The sequence below is a fragment of the Budorcas taxicolor genome, chromosome 5 (genome assembly GCF_023091745.1).
Source record: "Budorcas taxicolor isolate Tak-1 chromosome 5, Takin1.1, whole genome shotgun sequence".
Classification (NCBI taxonomy): Eukaryota; Metazoa; Chordata; class Mammalia; order Artiodactyla; family Bovidae; genus Budorcas; species Budorcas taxicolor.
The window spans coordinates 81,577,979-81,601,763 of NC_068914.1; the positions used below are offsets into that span (position 1 = coordinate 81,577,979).

General features: G+C 40.2%; 1 protein-coding gene across 1 annotated transcript in view; it reads left to right on the forward strand.

Annotated features, from left to right (window-relative positions):
- Positions 1-1,146: 1,146 nt before the first annotated feature.
- ADAMTS20 (ADAM metallopeptidase with thrombospondin type 1 motif 20) overlaps positions 1,147-23,785 on the forward strand; it is a 200,556-nt gene continuing 177,917 nt past the window's right edge. The window contains exons 1-3 of the mRNA XM_052640352.1: positions 1,147-1,237; positions 1,820-2,181; positions 21,636-21,798. Coding sequence (XP_052496312.1) covers positions 1,147-1,237; positions 1,820-2,181; positions 21,636-21,798 — 616 coding nt within the window. The remainder of the gene's footprint in view (positions 1,238-1,819; positions 2,182-21,635; positions 21,799-23,785) is intronic.

Genomic DNA, 23,785 nt, shown 5'->3' on the forward strand with positions numbered 1-23,785 from the left:
TACATGGGGCTATTTGGGTGTTATAAACAAAGGGCGTATGAATACTGTGAAAGTATCCGCAGGAAGTCTCATAAAAGCAATGGCCCATAGACAGGAGTAGATCCAAATTTTGTGGTGGCTGATATTTCCATAATTTGGTGACGCCCTTTATGCAAAATTAGGTACAAAAAAATGAATATTGAAATTAAAAAAAAATGATGACTACTCTAACTTTAGAGACTGCGATCCTTTTCTGTCGTTGTTGAATTTCTTTAGGTGATTGTCAGAAATTCTCCCCAGAAGTGTGTTGATTGCACCTTTGCTTTCCACTCTAATACTGAAACTCTCAACAACTCCTCGGGTGCACAAGGGGCCCTGCAAATGAGGCCTGGCCAGTAAGCATCGTTGGTAGCATCCTCTGCCTATAAGATTTTCCCGCTGTAGTTTACTTTATCTTGCTTGAGAAGCCTAACATTACCATGATGCATAAATAACAGAAACTTTTCATCTGATGCTTGCCATTTCATTGTAGGAACTAAAACCTCACACACCTATCCCCTATCTGGACCTCGGCCGCGCAACTTGAGTCCTAGGTTTTACGGGTACCTGGATGGTGTCCAATTGGGCCTCGGGCGACTCACCACGCTGCACGCCCACAGCGGGAGCCCTCAGGGACCGCACTCCGCGTGCGGCTGGGAGCTGGGGGCGGGCAGCTCGCTGGAGGGCGAGCCGGGGCCGCGCCTCCCTCTGATTGGCCCGGCGCGGCCCCTGGGGGCGGGCTCTCCCCTGCGCTAGCCCGGCCCGGGGTGGCTCTCTTGGCACCGTTCCTGCTAGGTCGGCTTGCTTCCTCGCGCTGGGCTGGACTGCTGTAGAGGGCTTCTGAGGGCGGCGCGGGCGCAAGAAGCGAAGCGAGGCTGCGGAGAGCGAGCCGTGGGCTGCGGGGCTGCAGTGAGATGAAGCAGTGGCTCAGGGAGCGAAGACTGGCAGTGTGGCGCGACGGGCCGGCCCGGGGCCGAGGCTGCTGCTCCGGAGGCTGCTGAGACGCCGCGGCGGCCGGCGCGGAGAGCGACAGGCGAGAGGGAGGAGAGGCAGCGGAGCGCTGGGAAGCCGGCGGGGCGGCGGGCGGCTCGAGTTGGCCTCCCCGGTCGGGATCCCCCGGGTGGAACCATGCGGGTGGTCAAGTGGCTGACGGGGCTGCTCTACCAGCTCTCGCTCTTCATCACCAGGTCTTGGGAAGTTCACTTCCACCCCAGGCAGGGTAAGGTCACCGCGGGGCGACTTCAGGAGCGAGGTGGGGCGCGGGCCAGAGGGGGCGGGAGGACGGAGGCGGGGGCGGGGAGCGACTCTGTCCTTTGGGGGACCGTAGCCCTGCCGGGGCTCTCGGGACTCCAGGATCCGTCAGCCCGAAGCATCCCCGGAGGTTGCGGCTATGCGGGGTTTCTAGGAATCGCGCGCGCAGGGACCACGTCTCCCTTCGGGGACCACGCGGCGGGGGCGCGAGGGGCAGGATGGCGAGGGCGCCAGCGGGCACGAGTTGGCGGCCACAGGGAGGAGAAGAGGGACGCGGGAAGGAGGTGGATGCTGAGGACCCTGAATGTCAGAGTCCCTGCTTGGGGAGGGTGGAGAGAATCGGGGGTGTGGGAAAGCAGGCAGGCACACTCACAGAGCGCACGTGTGTGTGTGCGCGCGCGCTGGCCAGCGTGTGTCCATTTGTCGCGCCTGGCCGGGGATATGGGGACCTGGGGCCTCGGCCCTTTGGAAAGGAAGTCTGGTTGATGAAGTTCGAGGCTGGGAAGTTGGAAACGGGTGGGGCTCAATGGCCGTATCCCTGTGATTGCAGAAGCCTTAGTGAGGACACTGGCCTCCTACGAAGTGGTGACCCCCGCGCGGGTCAATGAGTTCGGCGAAGTATTCCCGCAGAGCCACCACTTCAGCCGGAGGAAGCGCAGCTCGGAGACTCTGGAGCCCACACCGTTCAGAACCCACTACCGAATCCGCGCCTACGGGCAGCTCTTCCAGCTGAACCTGAGCGCCGACGCGGCCTTCCTGGCTGCGGGATACACCGAGGTGCACTTAGGCACCTCTGCGCACCCGGCGGAGGAGCGCAGCGCGGCGCCCGCAGACCTGCGCCACTGCTTCTACCGCGGCCAGGTCAATGCTCGCGAGGATCACACAGCCGTCTTCAGTCTCTGTGGAGGCTTGGTAAGCGCCCTCCGCTCCCTTAGCGTTTTCTTGGGATCCAGTTCAGTAAGCCGAACATTGGCTTTTCCTGAATGCGCGGTTGGGGGACCCAGGCGATCAGAGTGCGCCACCAGAGGGGTTAACACCTAGATGAACCCAAGCCAGAGGCCACTCCTTCCTGCAGGGGGAGAGGGATGTGGAGGATCAGCCTGTCCCTCTCTGCTGGGCAAAACTGACCCTCTTTTGCAAAGCTGTGAGAAAAAGTGTCAGATGCTGAGCAAGTCGGGGAGGCAGGCGGGGCTCTTTGCCCTCACGTGAAGTGCGGTTTCCAGCAGGAGGGCAGGCTTTTTCACTTACACATCCATGCTGGACTCTGTTGAGACCAACACCCCTGAATTTACTTAAATATGTTCTTTGAATGAAGAGTGATAGAAGAAAAAGAGAATGAATATAGGGTTTGAAAAGAGTTGGGTTTTTTTTGGCTAGTGTGGGGATAATCATTAATCTGTGAATTACAGGATAGGGAAAAGGTTGAATCTGTCTGTTTAAAATGTACACTTAAAAATGTAGAGCATCTACGAAAATCTGGTGCCAGCAAATGAGAAATGACTATCAGAATGACAAGAGTAAAAGATGTGGATTTTGTAAAAATCTCATTGTAGAGAGAGGAAATAAAATGAAATATTGGATTCTAAAACAGAGGTTCTAAACCTTTTTTTTCTCCCCATCAACTTTTTCAGCATTCTTAGGGGAAACCCAGGACCTCCTGTCAGCATAATTTTACTGTGTAAAATAGCATACATGTTCTTTAATTGGCTTTCTTTTAAATACTAACAATAATCAAAATGTTATAAGTATTAGAATTTGTGATGTCATAATACTTTCTTCTTTATTAATGTATTAAATAATATCTGTTGGAGAGAAGACTACTTCTATACTTTTGTGGTGGTAATGAGAATAAATAATCCAGATAGTTTCATATTGCATTATGTTAGTGTTGAAGTAGCTATTATTTTGGGGCTTCCCTGGTGGCTCAGTGGTAAAGATTCCACCTCTAGTACAAGAGACATAGGAGATGAAGGTTCGATCCTTGCGTTGGAAAGATTCCCTGGAGAAGGGCATGGCAACCCACTCCAGTATTTTTGCCTGGAGAATCCATGGACAGAGGAGCCTGGAGGACTATAGTCCATGGGGTTACAAAGGGTCAGACATGTCTGAAGCAACTGAGCACGAATGTGCAACTATTCTTTAGTTGCTAACAAAGTCACAATGTCTGTAGTTTTACCTACGATCGTAATTGAAGGAAATGTTAAGTATCAGAGGTTAGGGAAAATAAAGATGTAACACTTTTCTATCCAAGTTCACAGAACATTTAGTTGTGAACAGTTAATATTAAAACATACACGAACTTAAGTTTGTGTTCAAGAAAAAGACACTAATAATTTGGCTACAGGATTCTCTTCAAGTATTCTGGCTTTTGTTGGTCAAAATTTAGAAGAGTTTCAGAACATCAACATTATTTACTTTCTGATGAAGTAGAAAATTGATAACAGTTCCCTCTAGGCAAAATATAATACTTCCTTCCAGGGTAATTGATCTAAGATGTCTTTCTGGGTGTGAGTATTGGTCATTACTAAGTAGATTTGGAATGTCTCTTTGTTCTTTTCCCTGCTATTTTAGTATATATATATATATATATATCAAGATATTACATATATATATCTCAAGGTATTTTATATATATATAATTATTATTTTGATTTATACATACAAGGAATGCCGTGGACAGTTTTCTTTCCTGCTATAGATAAATGTAAAATTCAATATCAGAATGGCAGAAACACGCTAATATTTACACAGCCATCTACAGATAAAAGGAAGAAAAGTATTCTCTTTTCAAGAAACTTTCAAAATGTTTAGTTTGTCTGGACAATTCTAGATTTACTACCACAAATTTGCCACGGTCAGTATGTTTTCTTGATTTAGTATTTAAGGCATGGAAAAAAGTCCAGATGGGAAACGTTATTAGGAATGATGTTTCTGCTCATGTTGATTCATAATGTTGCTGTAGTTCAAATTATTTTTCAGCATCTCCTTTTTGAAAATGTTTTTAAGTCTTAACAGAAGTTCATCCTTTCTTCTCGCTTCATCAATTAGGACATAGTTGTCTAGTTATACTGTGTTATTAATTTGATTTATGTATGTACTTTGCTTTTAGACATTGATATTATCAGTTTAATTTGATTTAACATTTAAAAACATATTTTTCATACCTATATAACTCAGCTTTATCTCACTTCCTTTGTATGTGTAAGTCTGTGTTGAAGACATCAGTCATGGCAGAGATAGAAAATTTCTAGTAACACAGAAAATAACTAGAGGTACCAGAATCTAAAAATCTTTTAGAAGTGTGATGAGGACCAATTATAAGTCTGAATCACTAATGAGATTAGTGACATTTCTTTGATTTTTTTTCACTTATGATGTTAGTACTATAGCAGATATTAGCTATTATTTTGGGCTTCCCTTGTGGCTCAGCTGGTAAAGAATCCACCTGCAATGTGAGAGGCCGGGGTTTGATCCCTGGGTTGGGAAGATCCCCTGGAGAAGGGAAAGGCTACCCACTCCTGTATTCTGGCCTGGAGAATTCCACACACTGTATAGCCCATGGGGTAACAAAGAGTCAGACATGACGACTGAGCAGCTTTCCCTTTATGATTGTTTTATTTCTACTTCAATTCTCTCCTTAGCACACTTTAGAATGATAGTTCTGTCAGGTGGCAGAATTTCTCGTAGGCTTTAGAGTCCATTTGTTATAACACCAGATTTCTTTTTTTAATCTCAGATTAGTCTTTAGATTCAGATAAAGTTGCATTACCCACAACTTGAACCAGCTGAGTTTTTGCAAATCCACCTTGATGCAATGCCCAGGTTGTCAGTAATGCTCACCTACAGCCCAGTTCCTTCTCGTTTCCCAACTCATCTTTGTGACTTTGTATATGTGCTGCTGTAATGATCCAGCTTTGATCTGTCAGTCCGTTAATTGCTAAAGTTGAGATTTACTGAAGGATATTTAGAGCGAGTCTTGCTGAGGTTCTCTTTTTTTGGTTGCTCTTTGCTTTTAGTTTTGCTTTTAATCATGAATAGATGTTGTACTTAATCAAATGCTTTTCCCGAATATCTTGAATGAATGTGAGACTTCCTAATTTTTTTTCCCCGCTAATGTTCATTATCTTGAACATTGCTGGTTTCGGGCAAATGTTGACCGTTGATGAAAATGACCTCATACAGGGCCATAAAGTGTTTTGAGGCCTTTGTATTGCTTGAGAGGAGGGTGGGGAAATCATATTGTCCTCCAGTTCCTCTGGCCTCCAATGTCCTTTGTGCCTTGGTCTCTGCATTTTTCTGGCACCAGCAGCTATATTCTGAGCCTGATGGCTTTTCTTTGTTCAGCTGGGTTTCACTGACTCATTCCCTCCTGGGTTCTCTCTAGCACTGTGTGTCCCTCTGAGTTCTGGCTGCAACACCTGTTTGATTTCTTGTCTGCCGGATGCATTGTGCAGCCCTTGACACAGGGTCACTTAATTCCTGTGCAGTGCTGTCCCCATGTAAGGTGGTTTGGTGATGCCATTGGTAATCTTCCAGACCCCACTAAGGTTCTGAGACCCTCCAGGGCATGGGGACTTGATTCCTCCCCTTGCCAGACTCTGCCATGCCCCTTAGTTCAATGTGTGTGTGGGAGGGCCTTGCAGAGAGAAACCCCTTCCCTGAATCCTGTGTAGCACGCTGAAGCACTTATCTTGGCAGTGCCCCTAGACCATCTAACTCGCCTTCTGCCTCCAGACCTTAACCTCCAGTGAGTCAGCGCACGCACCTCCTTTCAACTGTTTCCTTCACACCCATCCTTCTTTTCTTCCTGGAATCCACTAAGTTCTCCTTTCATGTCTCATTCACTTGACTTGTTCCCCTTCCAGCTTCTCACTTGAAGTAGCATCTGGCCTTCCTTTCTCTGGTGGCTGCTGAGGAACTTGACCTTTAGAGGAAGGGAATAAAAAACAAATTACTATTTTCCAAACACCTCTGAACATACAGCCTTTAAAAAAATTGACACCGCAACATATTTATTGATTCCTTATAGTTGCTAGTGTTGCAACTCAGATATATGAACTGAAGCTTTCTTTTAATTTCTATTCAGCTATATTTTCCCTACTTCTGGAAGTCTTAGGTTTTACATGTTTTTCTCTTTCATTAAACCACTGAACCATAACTTGTATTGTTTAGTTTTCTTTAGTGTTTTGGGCCCAAGAACCAGAAGGGGCTATGAGTCTGCCAGAAATTTTCTTTGTTTCATGTGGGTATAACTTTTGCTTTTCTAATCTTACCTTCCCTGTAATTTTTCTTTCTCATAAGTATTTATCACATACTCAAACATTTCTGATTATTTTTATGTTTCTAAAATCTATAGTAGATATGAAAATAGAGCCAAATCATAAAGTTACCTATGAGCAATATAATGGCTAATCAACTCTGTTTTTAGTTCATTGATAAAGTCACAGACTATATAGTTATCAGGCCTTAATACCCCTAGATTCAACTACAGACTTTTTTTTCACGGTCATATTATTTATCTTCTCATAATGTTGATAGACAATTGCCAAAGTAGAGGTCAGTATTCCTTAAGATATAATATTGGGAGCATATCCTGGTCAGGATGGCATGTGTAAATTGTACAGAGACGTTCCTGACAACCCCTGTCTCTCTTCCAGCTCTCTTACATTACCTGGTGGGTTCCCTTCTTCCAGAGGCCCTCAGGGACTAACCCGACTGCCTAGACAATTAACTTCACTGTTTCTTGGTGGGATTTGAAGCAATGCAGTCTTTTTGGTTGAAAGAAACAGTTTCCAGATGTCATAAAACCAGACGTTGCATCTGGCTTTTACAGTATTCTCACGGAGTAGCTTGCAGTGTCTGTGCGTACTTTTTTGAAGTTTCTCATGTGAACCATTCTGCAGCATGTCAGACACTAATGCCCTCTGATGACTGATTATTGAGGTGCTCTAGTAACTCCTTGTTCAGACAGGAAATAACTGCATGGAAACCATCAATAGTGTCTTTACTGTTTTTTTGTCTTGTAAAACTTTTATTTTCTAAACTTTCTATTTGCTCAGAAGTCCTATAGCCTTAGATCATTACACATGCTATTCTGTATTCTTTGTTGGTAAAATTCACAAGGACCCCTTTTATTTATTCCCATACTCAGTTAAATAAACAACAGTAGGGAGACTTTCTTATGCCTCTGCCTTTAACATTGTAGTGTTAGCCTAGGTCCTCAGATGGCAAGGTGGGGTTAACTGTGCAAAGAGTTTATTTAGGGGAAGTGTCTGTGTTAGAGAAAAGGAGAGAGCAGTGGAGTCTGAAACCAGTGAAGAGAGGATGACAGTGTTGGGTAGAAGTACCCCAGGCTGCAGGGCACTCTAAGCAAGGTTCCACAAAGCTCCTCATCAAAACTGTTTGTCTGGCAGAGGAATCCCTTGCCTCCTAAGAGAAAGTTTCCTCTTCATAGCCAGGCCACACTTGGTTACTGACTGAGTGGTGCATGTGAGATACTGCTGGGGCACACGCACGATGGCTTTCAAAGCCTACTGTGGGAGTCCTTAGCTAATTATGCTCAGCCTTCTCAGGGCCACCAAACAGTGACGTCCGGCACACACACCAACACATCTACTCAATGAAATAGTCTGTTAAATGCTGTTAACAGAGGAGTATAAGAAGTGCTGGGTGAACTTTGAGAAAGGTGCAAGTAAGAGTGTTATGAGAACTAGGCTGTAGGAGGCTTCTCAGCTGGACTTTGAGGGATGACTAAACACTTGGGGATGTGAAAATTCAAGGGCTTCTTGTGGGTCTCAGCTGCTGAAGCATAGAGTGGCTTGTGAAGTAAGAGAGAAAATTAAGGTTAAGTTCAGATTGAGGCTTGAAATGTATTATGAGAGTAAGGGCTAAAACTGTAGGTGGTATATTAGCCCGATGTGTTAGGAGTGGTATCCCCTTATGCACATTGTGCAGGGGCAGAGGAGGCACTGAGAAGACCACTGTTGTGTAAGGATGACCCCTGTATGGGTAGGGGAGGGGAGCCGCTGAAAGTAATGTAGTTGCAGGGGCAAGAAGAGTGGGTCCCTGTGGGCAGTGCACATGGAGACCAATCTTTCTCAGCTGCAGTTTTGTACCCTAGGGAACATTGGCAGCGTCTGGGGAAACTTTTGGTGTCACAGCTGTGCAGCGGGCAGGGGAAGCTAGTGGCACCAAGTGCGTAGAGGCCAGATATGTTGCCAAACATCCCATAATGCCCAGAACAATGAAGCATACCAAAATGTCAATGGTGCTGAAGTTATGCAATCTTGTAGGAGACCTATTAGAATTTTGGATCAGAAGAGCAGTCGAAAAATATGGTTCTAATGACTCATGACTTAAATGACTGAGTGATCCTGTAGCCATTGACCAAGAAAGTCAATACCAGGAGGAGGTGGCAAGAAACAGATACTTATTCTAGAAATATTTGTTTGATTTTACCATAGGTATACTTTAATCTTCAGAAGGATTTGAGTTCATATTTACTCTTCTCTTTGTCTAGAATGTCCTTTTCCTAAAACTCCTACTCATCTTACTTGCTTTCTTTGCCCTGATCTTCTCTGGGAAGAGCTGACCAGGCCTACCTTCATTCCACCACCAGACTGTATATACATCATATATGGAATTGTGGTTATTTGTCCATGTTTCTGTCATTTATAGATTTTAAGTAACAGAATGATATTCCTGTTTACTTTAGCACCCAGTATAGCATATAGAAATGTTCAGTACTTGAATGAATGATCTAGAGCAACTTTTATTTATATGTTCCAGGTAATTAGGTTAATTCTATTCTGGAATTCAGTGCAAGAAAATTATTTTATCAATTTTAATTGAAATACTTGGACATATTTAAAATTTCTTTCATATAGATTGAATCTTTTTCAGATGTCTAAGTTAGTTGTGTTCCATTTATTACTTCATTTATATGGCTTAGAGAAGGAAATGGCAAACCACTCCAGTATCTTTGCCTGGAAAATCCCATGGACAGAGGAGCCTGATGGGCTGCAGTCCACGGGGTCACAAAGAGTCGAGCTTGACTGAAAGACTAACACTTATATGGGCTTACACTGCGCCTTTGTTACTTGTGGCTGTATTTCTGTTTATCTGGTAACTGCTGTTTCCCATAAAATAATGTTACTTAAGCTGTCCATTTCATACTAATATTTAGAGGAAGAAATAGATCATTCTTTTCAACTGATCCTTATCAGTGCTTATGTACCAGCCACTGTTATATATGACATACAGTCATGTCCTTATTACAACAGCAGTAAATCTATTAATTAAAAGTATTCATGAGTTACATAAATGCTTTATTACCATAGTAACAGAATTGGAAAGGCATGCCTAACCTCTTGACTCCCTCAGTCCAAACGTGACACACACCACTTCTGTCTACATTTTGTTGATGAAAATTTGTTGCCTGGCTCTGCCTAGATGTCAGGGGCTAGAAAATGAGGGACAGTGCTATGTCCATGAGGAAGAGAGGACAGATTCTGATGATCACCAACACTTTTCACTGTAGGCTGTTTTTCTGTGCACCAAGCATACCTGTGCTTTTCTCTTCTTACACTTCAGACATATTTATATTGTATATAAGGAGACAAGCCTTCAGGGGCACTGTTTCTGCTCATGTGCAGGATCTCTGAGTAATGCACAGTCTTTGCCATAAAGTTCAGATGTGGCTCCTTGTGGTTTAGCAATTACTGAATTAAAAGGTAAATTATCTGCACCACCCCCAACCCAATATACAGCATGACTGTAATTCAAATTTTAACTTCCTACAGAATGTTGGTAGTTCTGAGGGTCTGTAGATTATTCTACAATGAAAGTGTCCAGGGCTTCGTTAGTCTAGGCTCATGTATCTTGGAAAATGTAATCTCGAAAACCAGGTTGACTTCTGATGGGAAGTCAAATTTTGGTAATTGCTTCGAATTAGTTTCCTGTGACAGTTACCAGAGCCTAAAAGGCATTTACATTAAATCTGTGAATTCCAAGACTCTTCTATGAAGAGAAGCAAAATATTGAATTCTCATCTTTGGTAAACCAAATTCCAACTGTATTAAATCAGTATTGATAGAATAAACTTCTTGTATATTATAATCATTAGAGAAAAATGTAAAGGGAGACATAATGAGTGATAAAGATGATATTTGCTTAATAATTGAAGAGTACCATATGTCAGAATAACTGTAAATAAATTGAAAATTTAAAGTAAAACTAGGAAAATATATGCTGTAAATATGACAGATGGTCTGTCAGGTATGTAATATGTGTCCAAACTATTTTATATATATAATACTTACATATAAATCTTTGTTAAGTAATACTGCTTTGAAATGTTTTGACACTAGATCATGAACATCTTTCCATTATACATCTATGGAGTAGTTCTTAATAATTTCTTATTGTTTTAAATTTATAATTTGTTATGATGACTTTAGGCCTTATGTCTTCACAGATATTTTAGTAAGAGGTTGGGAGAGACTTTTCTGAGGACTACTACACAGACCTCACAAGAATATGGGCATTTCTTTGACAGTTCTCTCCATTTCTAGTGAGTCCAAGTGACTTCAAACACATCTCAGTTCCTCCAGGAAAAAGAAAAGTTACAGAATTTACTCCTCGTTAGTGATATCTCTGGGACACTGTTTATATAGCTGAGTCATTTGGCTGCATCAATCTTGGGTAGATGAATCCAGAGTCTGTCTTATATTCTTATTCCTCATGGGTCAGGACGTGGTGAGCCCCTTGTCTTTTTCGGTGAGTATCAGCAGTGTTTCCCCTCATGTTCACACTGCAGATCTGGAGTTGTCCTGTGGAGTGGGGAATAAAGAATGTTAGTGGAAAACTAGCCAATCTGATCACATGGACCACAGCCTCGTCTAACTCAGTGAAAGTGGGGCATGCCGTATGGGGCCATCTAAGATGGACAGGTCATGGTGGAGAGGTCTGACAGAATGTGGTCCACTGGAGAAGCGAATGGCAAACCACTTCAGTATTCTTACCTTGAGAACCCCATGAATGGTATGAAAAGGCAAAAAGACAGGACGCTAAAAGAGGAACTCTCCAGGTCGGTAGGTGCCCAATATGCTACTAGAGATCAGTAGAGAAATAACTTCAGAAAGAATGAAGGGATGGAGCCAAAGCAAAAACAACACCCAGTTGTGGATGTAACAGGTGATAGAAATAAGTCCTGAGGCTGTAAAGAGCAATATTGCGTAGGAATCTGGAATGTTAGGTCCATGAGTCAAGGCAAACTGGAAGTGGTCAAATAGGAGATGGCAAGAGTGAACATTGACATTCGAGGCATCAGTGAACTAAAATGGACTGGAATGGATGAATTTAACTCAGATGACCATTATATCTACTACTGTTGGCCAGAATCCCTTAGAACAAAGGGAGTAGCCCTCATGGTCAACAAAAAGAGTCCGAAATGCAGTATTTGGATGCAATCTCAAAAACCAGGGAATGATCTCTGTTCATTTCCAAGGCAAACCATTCAATATCATGGTAATCCAAGTCTATGCCCCAACCAGTAATGCTGAAGAAGCTGAAGTTGAATGGTTCTATGAAGACCTACAAGACCTTTTAGAACTAACACCCAAAAAAGATTTCCTTTTCATTACAGGAGACTGGAATGCAAAAGTAGGAAGTCAAGAAACACCTGGAGTAACAGGCAAATTTGGCCTTGGAGTACAGAATAAGGCAAGACAAGGCTAATAGAGTTTTGCCAAGAGAACGCACGGGACATAGCAAATACTCCAACAACACAAGAGAAGACTCTACACATGGACATCACCAGATGGCCAACACTGAAATCAGATTGATTATATTCTTTGCAGCCAAAGATGGAGAAGCTCTATAAGTTAGCAAAAACAAGACCGGGAGCGGACTGTGGCTTAGATCATGAACTCCTTATTGCCAAATTAAGACTTAAATTGAAGAAAGTGGGGAAAACCACTAAACCATTAAGGTATGACCTAAATCAAATCCCTTATGATTCTACAGTGGAAGTGAGAAATAGATTTAAGGGCCTAGATCTGATAGAGTGCCTGATGAACTATGGACAGAGGTTTGTGACATTGTACAGAGACAGGGATCAAGACCATCCCCAAGAAAAAGAAATGCAAAAAAGCAAAATGGCTGTCTGGGGAGGCCTTACAAATAGCTGTGAAAAGAAGAGGAGCAAAAAGCAAAGGAGAAAAGGAAAGGTATAAGCATCTGAATGCAGAGTTCCAAAGAATAGCAAGGAGAGATAAGAAAGCCTTCCTCAGCGATAAATGCAAAGAAACAGAGGAAAACAATAGATTGGGAAAGACTAGAGATTTCTTCACAAAAATTAGAGATAGCAAGGGAACATTTCATGCAAAGATGGGCTCAATAAAGGACAGAGATGGTATGGACCTAACAGAAGCAAAAGGTTTTAAGAAGAGGTGGCAAGAATACACAGAACTGTACAAAAAAGATCTTCATGACCCAGTTAATCATGACAGTGTGATCACTCATCTAGAGCCAGACATCCTGGAATGTGAAGTCAAGTGGGCCTTAGGAAGCATCACTATGAACAAAGCTAGTGGAGGTGATGGAATTCCAGTTGAGCTATTTCAAATCCCAAAAGATGATGCTGTGAAAGTGGTACACTCAATATGTCAGCAAGTTTGGAGAACTTGGCAGTGGCCACAGGACTGGAAAAGGTCAGTTTTCATTCCAATCCCTAAGAAAGGCAATGTCAAAGAATACTCAACTACCACACAATTGCACTTATCTCACACGCTAGTAAAGTAATGCTCAAAATTCTGCAAGCCAGGCTTCAGCAATATGTGAACCGTGAACTTCCATATGTTCAAGCTGGTTTTAGAAAAGGCAGAGGAACCAGAGATCAAATTGCCAACATCTCCTGGATCATCAAAAAAGCAAGAGAGTTCCAGAAAAACATCAAAGCCTTTGACTGTGTGGATCACAATAAACTGTGGAAAATTCTGAAAGAGATGGGAATACCAGACCACCTGACCTGCCTCTTGAGAAACCTGTATGCAGATCAGGAAGCAGCAGTTAGAACTGGACATGGCACAATGGACTGGTTCCAAACAGGAAAAGGAGTCCATCAAGGCTGTATATTGTCACCCTCTTTTAACTTATATGCAGAGTACATCATGAGAAATGCTGGGCTGGATGAAGCACAGCTGGTATCAAGATTGCTGGGAGAAATATCAATAACCTCAACTATGCAGATGACACCACTCTTATGGCAGAAAATGAAGAAGAACTAAAGAGCCTCTTGATGAAAGTGAAGGAGGAGAGCGAAAAAGTTGGCTTAAAATTCAACATTCAGAAAATAAATATCATGGCATCCAGTCCCATCACTTCATGGCAAATAGATGGGGAAACATTGGTTACAGTGGCTGCCTTTAATTTTTTTGGGTTCTAAAATCACTGCAGATGGTGATTACAGCCATGAAATTAAAAGACACTTACTGCTTGGAAGGAAAGTTATGACCAACCTAGACAGCACATTAAAAAGTAGAGACATTACTTTGTTTGCAACAGAGGTCCGTCTAGTCAAGGCTATGGGTTTTCCAGTGGTCATGTATGGATGTGAGAGTTGGACTTATAAAGAAAGCGGAGCACTGAAGAACTGATGCTTTTGAACTGTGGTGTTGGAGAAGACTTGAGAGTCCCTTGGACTGCAAGGAGATCCAACCAGTCCATCCTAAAGGAGATCAGTCCTGAGTGTTCATTGGAAGGACTGATATTGAAGCAAAATCTCCAATACTTTGGCCACCTGATGCAAAGAGCTGACTCATATAAAAAGACCCTGATGCTGGGAAAGATTGAGGGTAGGAGGAGAAGGGGACAACAGAGGATGAGATGATTTGATGGCATCACCGACTTAATGGACATGAGTTTGTGTAGGCTGCACGAGTTGGTGATGGACAGGGAGTCCTGGCGTGCTGTAGTTCATGGGGTTGCAAAGAGTCCGACACGACTGAGTGACTGAACTGAACTGAACTGAACCAGAGGAGAGAAGACCCATCTTTTCAAAAACTTTGCAATGAATCTTCTGCTTTAGGCTCCTGGGGCCAGTTACATGTTCTTCCTATCATCTGTTCATTCATTCAGTGTGTGCTTGTGTATCATACACCATTTCCTCGGCATGATTAGTAGTGTAATAATGAGGAGCTGTCAGGGGAAAAATCCTTTTGCATTGAATAGAGCACCCTAAAATAAAGATAAAACTCAGAGTTAATCTTTATCTTCTTTTATTACATAACACTTATACTTTATTTAGAATAAAAAATAGTCGCTGTAACATTTGTGGTTTTAGTGGAGACTTTTCCATCCTGTGTCAAAATGTACTGACTTTCAAAACTGTTATTGACATTATTTTAACACACACTTTGCCTTTCTAAGGAAGTTAGGTGCTGGACCGTGCTGAGTTTTTCTTCAGTCTTGTCTGACTCTTTGTGGCCTTATGGCCTGTAGCCCTCCAGGCTCTTCTGTCCATGGGATTCTCCAGGGAAGAATACTGGAGTGGGTTGCCATGCCCTCCTCCAGGGGATCTTCCTGAGACTCAGGGATCAAACCCACATCTCTTATGTCTCTTGCATTGACAGGCAGTTCTTTACCTCTAGTGCCACCTGGAAAGCCCAGTGACATCATTTTAACAGACACTGCCTTTCTAAGGAGGTTAGATAGATAGAATTATTTGTTTGTTTTACAAGTTGTGGAACTGAGGTTTGAAATATGAAGTGGCTTGCCCAAGATTCCATGAGTGCAAACCGAGGATTCAGACTTACTTATTATAAATAGTGTCCAAGTGATTTTCATATGACTTAAAGAGACGGGGGAGCCTGGTGGGCTGCTGACTATGGTGTTGCACGGAGTCGGACACAACTGAAGCAACTTAGCAGCAGCAGCAATGATTAAAGATTGAGAAACTAAACATTTTGATTTCATGATATTAATTACCAGTGTTTCAATCCTTAAATAAAAATCTGATTTTATTAATAGTTGGGAACAATTTGTTACTAAAATAGATTCTCAATATTGGCTCTAATTGTCTTGTTCAGTAGTACTTCATTTTGAACTAGTTCTATTGTTCCGATGTTAATGTGATTAGCTGTAAGTTTTTGGGAAAAGAGTCCAAATGGTTTATATTTTGAGCTTGTTGTTTTTACCTTTTAATAAAATCTGAGAATACATTATTGTTTGTGGCCACAGTACATGTGCTTGCCATGTTATTAGAAAAAACTATGTATGAATGAATGTCACAATAGTGAAATAGAAACATTTTAGAAAAACAATTGTATGAAAATCCTCTAAACATAAAAATTTTGGCCTATGAGAGCAAATTAGAACTTGTTGTATAATCACTTACTGCCTTTCAAAACAGTGTGGCAAGTAACAGATTATTGCTTCAAGAACTTTGGAACCCCTTGCTCAAGTGAAAGCTAGTTATTCTGCTTTTAATAGTCATCAAAAGGAAGAGTTTGGAATTTGATTGGCATTTCTCATGAATCAAGTTGCAGTGACTCTCTGTACATAGGCAGTTGCTAAAAATATGGCATGCTCTAAATATAATTGTATGAGCCACCTGTTTTACTAAGTCTTCCAATGACTTACCAGGTTCCTTTCCAAGTTTAAAAAAAAATAAGTGCTCCATTAGGAGCCTTTAGGTAAAGCTCTAATATTTTTCATTATTTTTGCAGAAAGTCCTCTGCAGTAGGAAATTTATAGGAAAATTGTTGGAAGCAAAATACTTCTTCACTGATAAATATGGGTAAACCCCTTTGAGGACAGTTATTTTTTTTCTTGAACTAATTCTTTTAAAACATGAAATTTTGTTGAAGGTGACGATTGAGTTATAAAAGCAGTATTATTTTTAGCAGGGTAATATTCTAGGGTCTTTGGTAGTGGCCCAGTTGGTAAGGAAACAGCCTGCAATGCAGGAGACTGGGTTCAGTCCCTGGGCTGGGAAGATCCCCTGGGGGACTGGGAAGATCCCCTGGGGAAGGGAATGGCTACCCACTCCAGTATTCTTGCCTGGAGAATTCCATGGACAGAAGAGCCTGGTGGGCTACACAGTCCATGGGGTTGCAAACAGTCGGACATGACTGAACAACTAACACTTCCACTTTTAGAGTGTTCTAGCATGACTCCAGGAGATACTAATGGACTTGATACAACCATATTCACCTTTCATATGAGAATGAAAGTTGGACTTGTGTGTGGGTTTATTTGAACATTACCACTGAAGTACCCCACAGTAAAAGTTTGATCAAAAAGGAATATAAAAAAGTTTCCAAAATATGGATATTTTCAGCATTGCTTGGGGAAAATGTGACATTATTCAAAACATTTTTGGGATGAGGAACAAGCCTCCTCATGTCTATTTGTATCTTTTACCAGGATGCTATCACATTTTCCCTCCTCAGCATGCTTTTTAAAATAGACAGAAAGTGATTTTTCATTATAAGTCCATTTACTCAGGTTTCAGAAATAGTCTGTTACTTCTAAGTATAGTTAATTATTTTTCTGGGAAGGCAAAGAAAGCTAGAATTCTGGTATGTGTTGAAAATAAGTGATTTGTAGTTGTGTTTGAAAAAAAAGCACTGGTAGAATGAATGAAATATTCTAGAATATAATATACTAAGAAACATGAATTTGTTATATATATATCTATGTATCTTTTCTACTCTAGAATGTCCATATATCTGATGAAATTTCCTTTATATTAAGCCTTTAAACTGTGTATTCCTAATATATTTACACATTTTGTTACCAAGAATGCCTGAACATTTAAATTTTTAACATTGAAAGAAATCATGCTGATCTCAGCCAAGTCCCTAAACTATTGTAACTTAAAAATATTAGAGAAAAAAATAAAAGATAAGTAATGTGTATATGGTGTGGGGAAATCAGGTACATTACCATGTTACAAAAATGTTTATTTCTGTAGATATGTGTTGAGTGCCTGCTATGTCTCAGGCAATGGTTTAGGTTTTGGAACTGTAGAAATAGTAAAGACTTGGTTGCTTTTGTGTGGTAATGAATGTAGAGAAGAATTTATGACTCTAATTGCCTGAATCATTTAAATAGCTTTGAGTGACTATTCAATTAAAATGGTGATTTACATATGTTATTAACAATGGAATTTAAAACAACAATTTCAAAGTTATTATCCCTAAATAACTTAAGGATGTTTACAATTAAGACATGGAAATGAAGCCTCATTCTCTAAAACTGTAGTTGTCATAGCATCCATAATTCAGTAATTCATTTCTGAATTGGCTGTTCACAGAAATATACTTTTCTAAGTGGAAATTTGCCAAGTTTTATATGTAGGTAAACGTACATTTGTGTCTTTGGAGGCGTGATGAGTGCTTTTCACTGCCGAATGTAATGAGTACAGCTGGCTCCTGACTGTTGAGCTTCTGCTGTGTATCCCTTGTTTGCAGATCTTCAGCCTCACTCTCCTCTGTCGCTTGAACCTGCCAAGCTTTTCCCCGCCACTGGGCCTTTCAGTCACTGCTCTTCTGTTTGCAGTGTTCTCCCAGAGTTTTCCATGGCTACCTCCTCATTATTCCAGCCTCAGCCCAGAGTGCCTCCATCCCCACACCCTCCGGGATTCTGTCTCCCTGCCTTATTTTTTCTTTATTGGACCTATTACCAATAGGTAATAGGACCGATATACCACCAGGCATATTGCATTTTTTAATCTTTTCCTATATAAGTATGAATTCTTTGAAAGCAGAAATTTTATCATATTCACGTCTGTATGTCTAGTCCCTTGACCTCTGCCTGCTCTTTAAATATTTGTTAGCTGTTTTGCGGGTTTATCAGCATCGGTGTCCGATCACTAACACAGTGCACGGTATTAAGGCACAAACTATGGAGCCAGGCTGCCTGGGTTCACACCTTGATCCTGTTACTTACTAGGTGTAAGACCTGGACAAGGTGCTTAACCTCACTGTTACTCCTTTGTCTCACCTGTAAAATAAGGATAATAATAACTTGCCTCAGAGTTATTGGTAGGTGGAAATAAATGATGAATGTATATGAATGATACCTGCTGTATATTTCAGCATTAGCTACTGAGATAATGATAAATGCCTGTCCTCTATAATTTAGCCTCACTAAACTAGAGAAAGAGATCTATTTCCCTCCCCCGCTATGTCTACAAGACCATTCTCTACATCTGTATCTCCATTCCTTCCCTGCAAATGGGTTCATCAATACCATTTTTCTAGATTACGTACGTATGTCTTAATACACTGTATTTGTTTCTCTCTTTCTGACTTCTTTACTCTGCATAGCAGGCTCTAGGTTCATCCACTTCACTATCACTGACTCAAATTCATTTTTCTTTTTATGGCTGAATAATATTCCATTATACATATGTACCATGTCTTCTTTATCCATTCATCTGTCAATGTGTCCATATCTTGACCATTGTAGGTTGTGTCCATGTCTTGACCATTGTAGATAGAGCTGCTATGAACACTGGGGTACATGTGTCTTTTTTAATTATGGTTTTTTCAGTGTATATGCTCAGTGGTAGTGTTGCTGGGTCATGTTTCATTTGTAAATTGGATTGCTTCTTCCATAATATCTTCTCATTGTTTTTTATATATGTGAATACTATTTAATCTGTATATTCTGTGACTAAATTCACTTCATTTTTATAGTAGTTTTAAAATTCTTATTTGTTAAGGTGTACATTGATGAAGATGACAGTTTTAGGTCTTCCAATTTATTGTTTCTAATCTTTTATCTAATTCTGTTATCTACAACCGGTGATACTGGGCATCCTTGTATTCCTGACCTAAGTAGGAGTGCCTTGCATATATCTTTGTTATTCATGATACTGTCTTTGGGCTGTGGTACAATTCATCTTGTTTAGGGAACATCTATTTATATTTTATTGATGTTTTTAAAATCAATAATGTTGACTTTTTTCAAAAAGCTCGTGATTTTTTTTTCACATTTGTGTAAGTGACTATGATGAATTAAGATTTCCAATGTTGAACCATCGTTATATTCTTATGATAAACTCCATCTGGTCATTTTCCCATGTTACAGACTTGTGTTTGCTTATATAGTCATATGTGAGCTTGTCCTATTTTTGTTTTGTTGTTTTTTTTTTTTTGTAGTTGTTTTGCTTTTGTGCTGTCTTAACTAGGTTTTGCCATGTGTTTACACTATGCTATGCTATGCTAAGTTGCTTCAGTCGTGTCTGACTCTGTGCAACCCCATAGATGGCAGCCCACCAGGCTCCCCTGTCCCTGGGATTCTCCAGGCAAGATGACTGTAGTGGGTTGCCATTTCCTTCTCCAATGCATGAAAGTGAAAAGTGAAAGTGAAGTTGCTTAGTCATGTCCGACTCTTAGCGACCCCATGGACTGCAGCCTACCAGGCTCCCCCGTCCATGGGATTTTCCAGGCAATAATACTGGAGTGGGTTGCCATTGCCTTCTCCTTGTGTTTACACTATACATAAAAATAACTAGTGTTTCTTTTTCATAGTTTGAAACAATGAAAATAACAGTGGAATTATCTGCTCTTGCTAGGTTTGGTGGGATTCCTCTATGACATTATCAAGGCCAGGAGTTTCTATGATGTAACTCTGGTATCTTTTTCTATTGTTTGGTAGTAAAGAGGTTTGTTGGATTTTTACCATCTCTGAAGTCATTTTGGAAATAATATTTTCCCAGATAATTATCTCCGTCATAAATTCTTCCTCTCACTGTTTTTCTGCTTTCCTTAGGCACTGACATCATGTAATCTTTCTCTTCCAGCTGCTGTACCATCACTGTCACCATAATTTAGGTTTTGTTACCTCCCTTCTGGGCTATAGCTTCTACCTTATAAATCTAGTATTTCAACACACAGTGTCACTAGATTAAATTTTACTGCCTACAATATTATTCATTCCTTTAATATATATTATCCAATATGCTATGTGGCAGGCATGACAGGCATGCAGAGAAGATGGACAAAGCCCTACTCTCATGGACTTATATTTTGGTGGATGGTGTCAGACAAGTAACATATATAAGTAATAATCTATCAGGTAGTGATAAGCATTATGGAGAAAAATGAACCTGGATAGTGGGGATAGACATAGGAGGCTGGTAACATTTTAATAAATAGGGTCATGAGTGTTGAGCTGGGACCTGAAACAAGTCACAGAGGGAGCCAGCTGGGAAAAGTGCTTGAGGCAGGTTTACTAAGTCATAGGTCCTGAGCTAGGAGAATACTTGTCATATTTAAAGAATAGCAGAGACATCAGGAATAGAGCTCGAGAATGAGCCAGAGTGGAAGAGCAGAGGATGAAGTCAGAGCTCTTGGTTGTCTGTGTGTTTGGAGGGATGGGGTGGTGGAAAGGAGTGGGCAGATTGTATAGGACATTGCGGACCATGATAAGGAATTTGGATCTTACTGAGTGATTTGAACAGTTATAATACTTTTTTTGTTTTTGTCTTTTTTGAGAGCAACATGATCTTGACTAAAGACAAATTATTGTGGCTCCTCTGTAGAGACTGTAGAGGGCTTTGATTTAGTTCAGGAAGGAGAGAAAGTTAGGTTAGTTCATGGATACAGGGGTGAAATTTGGGAGAAGTGGTTAGATTTCAATTATATCTTGAAGGTTGAGCCATTTGGATTTGCGGATGAATTGAATGTGAGATTTGAGAGAGAGCCATCCTTTATTTTTCTCTAAGGACTTTTGTCTGAAGCAATCTAAATAAAACTGTTGTCATTTACTGAAAGAAGGAGCATTGAAGAATAGCAGGTTTAGACTGAAAATAAAGAGTTTGGTTTTGGACATGTTGAGGTTGAGAATGCTACTGTTGATCTAAGTGGAGATGTCAAAAAGCAAGTTAGATATTGCATTCTGGAGTTCAGGAGACAGGTCTTTGTGAAAACTCTTCAATGGCTCTCAACTTCTCACAATTTAGATTGCTAGCATCACACTCGAGATCTTTTATCTGACCCTAGCCTTCCTTTTAAGTCTTGTCTCACACTATTACCTTACATAGACCAAGCCAAATAGGCTTTCTCACTTCTTTCTAGAAGCTTTTGGCCATTTTGATGCTGTCGCCTATGCTATTCTTCCTAGCTGGAATGCCTGTCATTTCAACTCTGTTTATTGGAATATTATTCATTCTCCGTGACTTTATATATAAGAAGAAGACGTGAGCCAGGAAAGGAAACATTATGTTCAGTTGATGACTTTAGTGAATGAACTCCTGGCTATCTTGTTCTGTGTCCTCATTTTAACCTGTGGGACAGCATACTTTTTTCTACTTAGTGACGGAAGAAAATAAATTTTTATTTTCCTTATTTCCAGATGGGAACATTTAAAGCACATGATGGTGAATATTTCTTAGAACCTATAATGAAGGCAGATGGGAGTGAACATGAAGATGATCATAGCAAGCCACATCTTATATACAGACAGGAATTAAAGAGGAACTATTTTCTGCAGTCTCACAAGCCTTGTGATGTTTCAGGTAAACTGTGAAGTAAAACTCTTTATGGTAAAACTGTAATATTATTATCTTTTTTAGTTTAGAATTTATGTATTTTCTTTAAATTTTGATATATGTGATATTTTAAACAAATTTTCTTGACCTGAGGGATCCATTAGAAATTAATCTATAGCCAATTTTGTTGTACATTGTTTACATTCAAAAAAGTATTCAGTAGAGTTAGCCTTTGAAAAACATGAGGGTTACTGATCCCCTGCCCAGTTGAAAATTCATGTATAACTTTATAGTTAATGCTCCTTATATGCAGTTCTACATCCATGGATTCAACCAATCATAAATTGCATAGTACTGTAGTATGTATTTAGTGAGAAAAACTCCATAAAAGTGGACCTGTGCAATTCTAACCTGTGTTCAGAGTCCACTGGATTTGAGATTTGTAACAAAGAATCAGAAATTTTTTACTTTAATCTGTTAGTGACAATAGTATGATTTTTCTCAGCAGAATTTAAATGATTGAAAAAACTGAACCTTAGTAACAATAACATGTTGCTCAACTTTACATACTTTTAAATTTGTATAAAGGAAATATTTCAGATAGTTTTCTGGAACTTTTTTGCTCAGCATTGTTTTTAAGGGTTGGCCATGTTGGTACATGTAGCAGCTGTTCATTTTCATTGCAGGGTATATATCACAGTTCAAATATCCGTCTTCCTGTTAATGAGCTTATGGGTTATTTGTAGTTTTTTGCTACTGTAAAAAATGCTGCTGTGAAAATTCTTATCCTCATCTCTTGTGTTTGAGTCCATTCAGAGTATACACATTGTTACTAGAGAATTCCACATTATTTTGCAAAGAAGTGTTTTTTTAAATCAATTTTTATTTCCAGCAATACATGAGAGAAGTATGTTCCTCTTTTTTTTTTTCCTGTAAAATTCAAACTAATGGAGATTATTCATGGTTTAGAACTTAGGAATTGATTATTTCTATAAAATGTAAGTCTGTTGCTAGTAGAATACTTGTATGCTGCATAGAAGTTGTATTAAGAGCTGTGTCCTTATAATATACATGAATCTTCATCATATCATTTTATGTCACTCTATGAAGAATGGTGAAAAGCACCTGCACTTACCATCAAAGTATAAAATCTAGACAAGAGTGGGATTAGAAAGGATTTATTTGAGATTGTAGGTGTCCGCGAACTATGGTTCCAAACACTGCAATGCCATCTGTTTGGGGATATAATGATATGTAGGCCTTTGAAGGTTTTCCCTGGGAATGCACTTCTTAACCTTTGCTATTATATGAGTGCCATTTTGGAGTGGTTCTCACTGTGTCTAAGGCCGTGTTTTAAATCTATTGACATAATAGATGCCTTTCTTATGCTTTTAATATGAGCATAAGGGTTTCATTTTTATGGCTTCAAAGAAAACACAAATGGGTACAGCTCCACAATAGAATTCTACGGAAGGCAGCTTATGCTTGTTCTGATCCACCATTCACGAGCAGCTTGTTTAATGAATTGTTTAGCTTCTTAAGAAGAAAGCCACCAAGTAGACACTCTGAATGCGTAAATGTTTCACATAATGATATGCAGGGTTTTGCATTTACAATCCGTTCATTATCAGAAAGAGAATGGTTCAAGAAAAGCCAGGCCCTTTTGTTTAAAAAAGTAAAAAAAAAAAAACTGCAAAAAAACCCCCTTGTACTAAATTAGATTTATTATAAAAACTACAAATAGCAAGCAAATAGAAAGCTATGAATTTTAGTTTTCTTTTAATCACGATATATTTTCCCAAAATGTTTATCTACTAAAATGCTAAAGTAGTATCATTCTTTTCAATTCTTAAATTGCCTACATTTTTAGGTATAATTAATATATATATTTTTAATCACTAAAAAGGCAATCAATTAATGGCCTAAATAATTAGCTGCTAATCATCATCCTGTTAGTAAAATGGAGAGTTGTAAATGTCATTAGTAAAATGTTATCGAAGGTTTTTTCCTTCGT